Here is a 9,474-nt window from a genome sequence, read left to right on the forward strand (position 1 = left end):
GATTGTTGCTGATTTTGCCTAAGAAGAAATACGTAGTCTATTTTATAAACCAAACTTTGTCAACTAAATCCTCTTGTACATGGCCACCCACAGGCAACTAGGAATTTACTTTCTAGTGCTAAATAAACATTTCAGTTATTGAATCCCCCAATTTGGGATTGCATCCTCAGGTTGAAGGATTTCTTTTCTTTCTTGCTGATTAGTTTTGTGAACATTTTTATATTAATAGGCAAGTCATTATAGCTGTTTTAGGGCTTGGGACTTTTATATAGGAAATTGTGATGTCTAAGTATGACGTTCAGGAAAGAAAAGGGATCCACTTTTAGAATGGGCATTCTTTGCTTTTCATACTTGTATACTATATTCTACCTCCTACATTCAAATTTGCTGATTTGCACAGATAGGTATACCTATATATGGAAGTCTCAAATCTGAATTTTTTGCCATCTGAAATTAACAAAGCCATTTTCTTCTGTAAGCAGAGTAAACATCTGCCCAGTTGGGAAATGTTTTTGGCTACCTTTTTCTATCATCAAAAGCTGAAGTTAGATATTTATTTATTTATTTATTTATTTATTTATTGAGGGAGATTAGCCCTGAGCTAACTACTGCCAGTCCTCCTCTAAAGTAATATATTAAAACAAGTTACTAAAGTAACTGAAGGCCAGATGTGGCACTAGTACAGTAAATCTGCTATAATATGGAAAATATTCTATAACGTGCATTATTGTCAGAAAAAGGTTAATAGTGGGTATCAGGGCATCAGAAGAATGTGTGATAAAGTAAAGCTAAGATCATTATATGCTAATTTTACAAATATCAAATTGCTCTGGATATAAAATGCATCTGGAAATTTGGGGTAAGAAGAAAAGATAGAAAGGGTAGATGAAGGCAACCAGTCTTTATTTGAGACTTGTGTGCCAGGTGCCTGACTAAGGGCTTTCACTTTTTCTCATTTAGTCCAACTGCCCTTTGAGGTGGTTAACTGTCACTATGTTATCGGTCACAAAATCAAGACTTCTGAGAATTTACTTTGCCCCAAGGTCACAACTCTTAGACTCTCTGTCCAAAGGTGGGCAAGAGCCCTGCAGGTTGTGTGTCTTGAACAAAGCAGCAGTCACGGTGGAGGTGTTCTGTCCCAGCAACCCCCAGAATTAGAGCAGCCAGAGCTGGGCCAGCTCTCTTTTTGCTGGACCATTCTTTCTGACTGTTCCTCTCATCATCAGCACCCTTAAAATGACTAACTCAGGTATACGTTACTTTGAAGTTACGTATTCTGGTGTGTAGATCCTCTCAGCCCAAACATCTTTGCCCTTCTGTGGCACTAAAATTCTGTGTGACCTGACAAAACAACAGAAGTTAAAAAGAAAATGCAAGTGATTGATTTTGAGTTTAGTAGCATAATGGCTAAACTCAGAAACATGTTTCCATTCAACAAAAATGTAGAAGGTCTTGAGACAGAAGGAAAGGCTTTGGAATGAATACCGCCTTAGCAGTGCCATCCCTGGATGTGACTTTAACACAGCTGACTTCCTCCTTTAGGAGTACTGGCCCAAGGAGTGTCCGAAGTTTAAAAGATCACCTTTTAATGTATGTTGTTATGTTCTGTTCACCTCGTCATTCTGACCACTCTATCATTTTTCAAAGTGTTCTTACACTTTGATTTGGAATGGTTTTAATGATTCTTTGTACTTGAATGCGGTCTGTCAGGCCCTGAGTGAGTGCCTTGCACAGAGTAGACACTGAATAAATACTTACTAAATGACTGAAGGAATATGCATCTATGTGATATTAGTAAAGGGTACTCGGTTTCAAAAGAAAGTTCAAAGGAATTCCTTTATGCTGCTGTTTGAAACCAGGATTAACAACTCTTAGAGCTAGTTTCTTAGCATGTAAGTGTTTTATATGTAGTTACCTTTCAGGAGACATAATTTGACCCAAAGTTTACAAAAGTAAACATTGTCATAGCAGAGGTTTGTTACATAAAAGCCGAAAAAAACCTATGCCGTCTGAGAAAAGTTAATGGGTATATTTTACAGGATAACTTATAATCAACCCCATGTGTTTATATATACCAAGAATAGCTCATTGATCTCTTTTAACATATTCTAAAGTTAAGAAAAAAACTTTTGGGGGCCAATTACATCCAAGTGATGTAGAAGCTGGTGGTTGCCATAGGCTGTTAGATAGGGATTTTTCATTTTTATGTATTGTATGTATTGCTGCATGAGAACATTTTCTTTATCCATTCCTTGAATTTAAGTGACAGATCTGTAGAAATAGAAAGATGGTGTATTTCTTCACTCCATGATTGCTTCTCTATCATTTTTGAGAGTCCACTGATCAGGTATTCTTTCTGAGAACAAAACAAATTCTTAAAGCAAAACATAGCCTTAGTTCCTGTAGACTAACACTGTCATCTATAGTACAAAAACTGTTGGGTTTACAAGTTTATTAAAGCTAGCTTAGATGATTGTTGCCCCTATTTCATTTGCCAGTTTGAAAAAGTCTTATGTTTTTTCTAATTTTAAAATCAGTATATGGTCATTTCTATGATCTTGAATGTTTTTTGCAAAGAATAAAATTACTCAATTCCTTTATGTACCCACTTAACCTGAGGAAGCAAATGGAGTCTGGTGGGTGTCCCCAATATATATCACTGCCTATCTAAAACACCTGGGCCCACCATTATTTAGAGTGATGAGTACAGAGAAAATAGGAACCCAGAAGATCACAGTGGTGGGGAGAGAATAGTATAGGATTTGACAGAGATACGGGCAGGCTGGGGTGTAAACTACCATGTAAAGAGTAGAATTTTCCAAAATTGAGTTGTGATTATGAGGGGAGTCCCCTTGGGAAGTCAGCAGTGACTGTACTGGCTCGTTGGGGCAGTTCCAGTGTAGATTAGTTAAATTATTTTAGTGACCCCCTTTCACTTTAAAAAATGTCTCAGTTTAGATAAATTATATGGCCAGACCATATTTAGCACAACTAGATTCTCATATATTTAAACTGCTAGTGGTCTTAAGCAACTGGATATGTATGTGGTTTGATTATGCTTGATTTTTGAGTACTGGATTTGGTAACAAGTTGCTATGAAGTCAGTCAAGACGTTCCTTAATGTAGGAATCACTGCCAGGCCATGGTTAGGTCTGTCACACACAGTGTTTTTAATTAAAAAAGAAACACATGACCCATCTGTGGCAGCCTTTCTATTTAGAATATTTGCAAACTATTGAAGGACAAGAGGGATAAACCTTTCAACTATAGATGAGACTCAGTTCTAAAACTTTTATGGGAAATTTAAAACGAGTTGATGTCGACAGGGAGGGAAACTTCCAAATCACCTATCTGGTAAAGATTAAGTTCAGCAAAATTAGAAACTGGTAAAAACAGAACCCTGTAAGGAACTTTGCATGAGAGCCCCAAATGCAAATCTCTAATTATAGTTTCTGCCACTTTGGTTTTACCTATATCAGGATTCCCTGCTCCTACACACTCCTCAATTGCTGATGCTCCCCTCCTCCCGAAGGAGTAAACTATGACATTCTTAGTCCTAATTCATAAGGACTACATGTTACTGTTTGAACATGGCTAATGAATAAAGATTTAACTAGTTATGTTCATAGCTTTAATTTTCTTTACACGATTTCCTGATGCCATTTGTAAACAAAAAATTCCAGACATCAAGACATGGATTTTAGGGACTGGCCCAGTGGCGCAGCGGTTAAGTGCGCACGTTCTGCTTCTCGGCAGCCTGGGGTTTGCCAACTTGGATCCCAGGTGCGGACATGGCACCGCGTGGCATGCCATGCTGTGGTAGGCGCCCCATGTAGAAAGTAGAGGAAGATGGGCATGGATGGTAGCTCAGGGCCAGGCTTCATCAGCAAAAAAGAGGAGCATTGGCAGTAGTTAGCTCAAGGCTAATCTTCCTCAAAAAAAAAAAAAGACATGGATTTTAATATTGGAAATTTCTTCAGTCAAACTCTGGGAAAATATGAAGGTAAATCATGTCTAGATATTCCTATCAAGACATCTTCATTGTGTGCCCTCATTGCTTGTGCTATTTCTAGTGGGCTAAATATACTCCAGCACCAACACCCCAACCTAGCTCTTAGGTCATGTGTTTACCTTCTCCAGTTTCTTCTTTCTTTCCTCTCTTAGTGCATAAAAGTTATTGGGAAAACATAGATTTTCTTAAATTCTTTGAAATAAAGCCTACACTTGGTTCTCTGAAGTGCTTTTAAGTTTATTTTTTAATGACAATAAAAATGGAAATAGTTTCAATTGATGCAGAACAGTGTTTCTAAGCTTCCCAGTAAAATCACTAATCCAGGCTAATGGGAGGAGGAAAGAAGAAGGAGGAGGCAATTTAATCAGAATTGAACTATTAAGACATCTTACAAAGGGAAAAAAGTTTTCTCTTAAAATGTTAGGGGTGGGGTCCTTGGTGGCCTTGCCTTAATAGCTAAGAAGTCATAATTTAATGTATATAAATGGATGCTCCAAACCCTCTTAAAGATGCCCTTCCCATTCCCACCCCTCCTCGCTGTGTTTACACGGTTAATTTGCACTAGCTAAGACAAGCATTTGTCCAATTCCTGTCTAAATTCTAAACTATAGTAGTAGGGTCTTAAAGTAACGAGGTTTTTACTATAGTCGATTATTATAGGTGACCTATGCTGTTCTGCCTTATAAAGGCAAGACTTTCAATTACCCCTAATAAGTATACAATAGAAAACCTTTTGTTTCCAAACGCTTTAAGTCTTGACTGACAGAAGACATCATGAGAGAGACTTGCTTCTTGACTTCAACCCGGCTACCGGGAAAGCCTTTTAAACAGAACACTTACTCCCTCTCTTGGGCAGTCTTTATTGAGCACAGGATTGGAGAAACTAGGGGCTTCCAATTTTTTAGTAAACCTATTGTCTAACTACAGTAATTTACATCTGAAAAGCATGTATCATTTACATAATACTTTCACAGCGGTTAATTCTTAAAACTAGGGAAAGCTCTCTAAAGCCTAATCGGAGTAACCTTACATATTTCTCACTCAATTCCACCAACTTCTTTGTCCTTTTTTGTCTCAAGCGCCTAGGAAGACCTGAACACCTTTCTTAATTTTTCTCTGGAAGTTTAAACTATAAGGACGCGCTAAAACAAACGTTTGCTCGTTTCCCCGGCACTACCCCGTCCTGCTATCCGAGCACTGACCTTGAAGGGTCCCTAACACATATTCTTTATCCTTCCCGGAACATTCAGGGAAAACTTACACCACAAGACTCACGCTCCCCTTGCCTATTTGCAGCCTTACGTACACGCCACCAGGCTCTGCACCACAAGTAGCAGCGAGCAGAACCAAAGGCACCCGCGAAGCAGAGCGGGCATGGCTCGCCGCCGGCTGCGTGGACCGACGGTTGTTTAGCTCCATCTCCGAAATGCGCACCGTCTGGGCAGCTCAGGGGCCAAAAGCGGGCTTAACCCTGTAGAAGGGGCATCGAAAAATTCAGTCCTTTCTCGTGACATGGTTTCCAAAGAGAAGGGAATGTTCTTTGAAATGCTCATTGCTTCGCACGCTAGCCAGTCAGGTCTAGGAGAAGCGCTGTCCACCTACCCAGCCACCGAGGAAGGCCGCCCAGCCTCTGCCTGTGGAGAAGAGAGGCATAGAGGACCGGACACAAAGCCTGGCGCCTCCTTCTGCGCAAGCGCAGACAGGCCTCTCCCATCGGCCACCTCGGCTCGGAAGTGGTGGTGGTGGGCGGGGCTCCCTCTGCGCATGCGTTCGGTGGTCCAGCCCGCTGTCTCGGTGGGTGTCGAGGTTGTGCGGACCTGCTGGTCTCTGACAACAGTAGCCAGTGGCCTGGACCTCAAGTATCGGCGGGTACGCAGGTTTTCTCTTAGCTTTCGAAGTCTTCTGTTTAGGGCGGTGATTCACTGAAGTACCTGAAGTGTGTCGGACTGGTAGGGCGGTTCGGTGTTCTCAAACATTTCCGAGGTGGGTGGAAGGGCGGCGAAAACTACTTTCTGTAGCGCGGCTGCGGACAGTTCTGTACGTTGGCGAAATACCCAGCAGTGGTGCCTGACTTGCGACAGCGCACAGAAGACTTTTAATAGTATTTTTCAGGTATTTGTTGACGAAGGAGGAAGCGAGGACAGAGGTCCAACCTGTGCTGCCGACTCAGTGTATATCGTAGTTTAAAGACCACCCAGAAGTTAGAATCGTTAAATGACCAGTTTTTTTTAGTCCGATGTTTTTATCTTCACTTTGCTGGGCAGATATCCAAAATACTGGGCTGCCGAGTCCAGGGCCGCTCGCCTAGCCAACCTGCTGACTCGGAGCTTCAGAGCCATGGCGGCGAAGGAGTCGGGCGATGCAGGAGCGGAGTCGGCCCTCTGCCCATCAGCCAATCCGAGCCAGCAAGCCTCTGAAAAACCAAACTATGCCCTCAAGTGTACTCTCGTGGGACACACGGAAGCCGTATCATCAGTTAAGTTTAGTCCTAGTGGAGAATGGCTAGCAAGTTCTTCTGCTGATAAAGTAATTATTATTTGGGGAGCCTATGATGGAAAATATGAGAAAACACTTTATGGTCACAGTCTGGAAATATCAGACGTTGCGTGGTCATCAGATTCCAGTCGTCTTGTTTCTGCCTCAGATGATAAAACTCTAAAGATTTGGGATGTGAGATCTGGAAAATGTTTGAAAACGCTGAAGGGGCACAGTAATTATGTTTTTTGCTGTAATTTCAATCCACCATCCAACCTCATCATTTCAGGATCTTTTGATGAGAGCGTGAAAATATGGGAGGTGAAAACAGGAAAGTGCCTCAAGACTTTGTCTGCTCATTCTGACCCAGTTTCTGCTGTTCATTTTAATTGTAGCGGCTCCTTGATAGTGTCAGGTAGCTATGATGGTGTCTGTAGAATCTGGGATGCTGCATCAGGTCAGTGTTTAAAAATGCTTGTTGATGATGATAATCCTCCAGTCTCTTTTGTAAAATTTTCTCCGAATGGTAAATATCTGCTCATTGCAACTTTGGACAATACTCTCAAACTATGGGATTATAGCAGAGGCAGATGCCTGAAGACATACACGGGTCATAAGAATGAGAAATACTGCATATTTGCCAATTTTTCAGTTACTGGTGGAAAGTGGATTGTGTCTGGTTCAGAGGATAACCTGGTTTACATTTGGAACCTCCAGACTAAAGAGATTGTACAGACATTACAAGGTCATACAGATGTCGTAATCTCAGCAGCTTGTCATCCTACAGAAAACATCATTGCATCAGCAGCATTAGGAAATGACAGAACAATTAAACTGTGGACGAGTAACTACTAAACCCTTTAGAAATCTAGTAGTAGAGCCAAGTTGGCAAAAAAAGTTAGGTATTCAAAAGATGGTTTCCCTTAATTTTGGCACGGTTTTGTATTTCTTTTTAATATTGCCTTGGTTTTAAGATTTTAATACCTATAACCTAAATTTACAAAGCAAGACAGTTGGAAAAGCAAGTCTAGAACCTAGGGCTTCTGACTTTTAATCTTGAGGTCTGTTATTAATCTCATGTCTGTCCCTGAACAGATACCCATTCTGTTTCTCTCAATGACTGTTCTAGAGGATCAGTACATTTGAGAAATATTTAGAAGGTTCAGAAAACAAGACGACTGATTAAATGTGGGGAGCTAGGGAGTTTGGAATAACTCCCAGGTTTTTGGTTTGGGAGATCAGAGGGCTAAGAGCATAAGCCTGGGACGGTGGTGGACTGGAGACAGAAGATGCCTCTCACACACTTTGATAGCTTACATGATGGGATATGAAATGGTCTGTGTAATCAAGTCTGTAAATTGGGAAAAATAAGCCACAGTTAGGTTTCTTCTGAGAGTCTGAAATTTTTAAGTTTTTATCAAGATTACAACCAGAAACAAACCAAAACATTATGAACGACATTTTACTGAAGGACCTCTCACTACCTTGTCAGATTGTGCCCTCTCCTGATGTTCAGGCAAGCTAAATGTGTGAACGGTGAGGCTGCTCCCTTCCCTTATGTGTCTGACCTACTAATTCCTGCCCATGCTTCAAGTTCAGTTCAGAAGTTACCACTGTGGAGCCATCACAGCTGTTAGGTTTTCTTGCTTCTTTCTATAGCTCCTGTTATAAAACTAGAATGTCATTTACTAATTTGTATTGTAATGGTTTCATGGGCCATGTTTCCAGTAAATTATGTGCTCTGTGGAGTCAAGAAGTATCTTTTATGCATCTTTGTATTCTCAGTTTTTATATATAGAAGAGACTCAAGTAACGTTTATGAATGACAATGAATTATACCACCACCACACCTTCATTCATTCGTGGCCTGCTTTCAGTAAATTTTTGGAATTAATTCCTCATACTATTATTTTTGTTGATTAAAATTAGAAGTATCCAACTATAGCTTCACGTATTAACTTTATTCAAATAGGGCTTATAGGAAATATAAAGTGGAAAATGGTTTCTGCCCACATTACCTATAGAGACATAATAAACATGAAAAAAGTCTAAAAATTAAGCAAAAAACAGTACAAGAATAATTTAATTGAAAGCAACAAGGACAAAAGTGTTGTCGTTCTTTTGTATTTTATAGTACCTTATAGTAGTGCTCGTTAAATCTGATTTGCTTGACAAGTTCTGAGGAATGTAAGATATTAGAGTAATTAGTAGTAGGGTATGACTGCTAAGAAGTTAGTATGTGAGGGTACTGGGAGAAGTGGTGTTAGAGAGGGGCAGGTCTGAAATTCTGGCCAAGACATTTATATTTAACCCATAAAGAGGTAGTCACCATAAGTTACTGAGTAGGAGAATGACAAAAATGAGAAATGATTGTGTAAATTCTTGCTCCATGGTAACATTTGTGAGCTTTGGTTTAATGAAACATTTTTATTACAATAAATCTCCAAGATACAACACTTTAAAATGCTTCTTTAGAAGTTAAAATTGGTAATGTTCTATGCAGAAAGATTCCTTCTTTTTAAGAGGACTACATTAAAATTTACCCATATTTAAAACATTAGTTTAGGTAAGATTTAACAAGTGTTCCAAAATAAGAAAAACCAATCTGTTAAAATGTATAAGAAATAATGCTTTTTGATGATGAATTTGCAAGTGATAAAAATCAAAGAACTTGATATCTAAAAAGAAGCTAAGGTCAAATTACTCTAAAGTATACAGACATCATTAACATCATCAGCTAGTTTATGAAGCTACAGGTGGATTGGTGCTTTACAGTTTCCTGGGTATTGTATTAAACCAAGTTCCCAAGCAGCTGCATATATTATTTTTTAATCTGTTACAACCCTCTGGGAGAACTAGCAGGTTGGGATGGCTATGAGGACTTGTCATCCATTAACACTCATGCAGCATGTGAGAATAAATGAAACACTTAAAACAGAAACCAGCATCCACACCAAAGTGTAAATGAGATACGTCCCAGGTGCAAA

The 9,474-nt window shown here is 39.8% G+C and overlaps 1 protein-coding gene and 1 long non-coding RNA gene across 2 annotated transcripts; one reads left to right on the plus strand and one right to left on the minus strand.

The window, feature by feature from the left end:
- Positions 1-3,619: 3,619 nt before the first annotated feature.
- LOC138919228 (uncharacterized) lies at positions 3,620-5,701 on the minus strand. Its single transcript, XR_011429232.1, has 3 exons — positions 5,615-5,701; positions 5,274-5,483; positions 3,620-3,928 (listed from the first exon to the last, which is right to left on the minus strand). It is a non-coding gene; the product is annotated as an uncharacterized lncRNA (long non-coding RNA).
- Positions 5,702-5,747: 46 nt separating this feature from the next.
- Positions 5,748-8,426, plus strand: WDR5B (WD repeat domain 5B). The gene is made up of 2 exons (XM_070243709.1): positions 5,748-5,881; positions 6,277-8,426. The coding sequence occupies exon 2, from the start codon at positions 6,350-6,352 to the stop codon at positions 7,340-7,342; it is 993 nt and encodes a 330-aa protein (XP_070099810.1). The 5' UTR covers positions 5,748-5,881; positions 6,277-6,349; the 3' UTR covers positions 7,343-8,426.
- Positions 8,427-9,474: the final 1,048 nt, after the last annotated feature.

The sequence above is a fragment of the Equus caballus genome, chromosome 19 (genome assembly GCF_041296265.1).
Source record: "Equus caballus isolate H_3958 breed thoroughbred chromosome 19, TB-T2T, whole genome shotgun sequence".
NCBI lineage: Eukaryota > Metazoa > Chordata > Mammalia > Perissodactyla > Equidae > Equus > Equus caballus.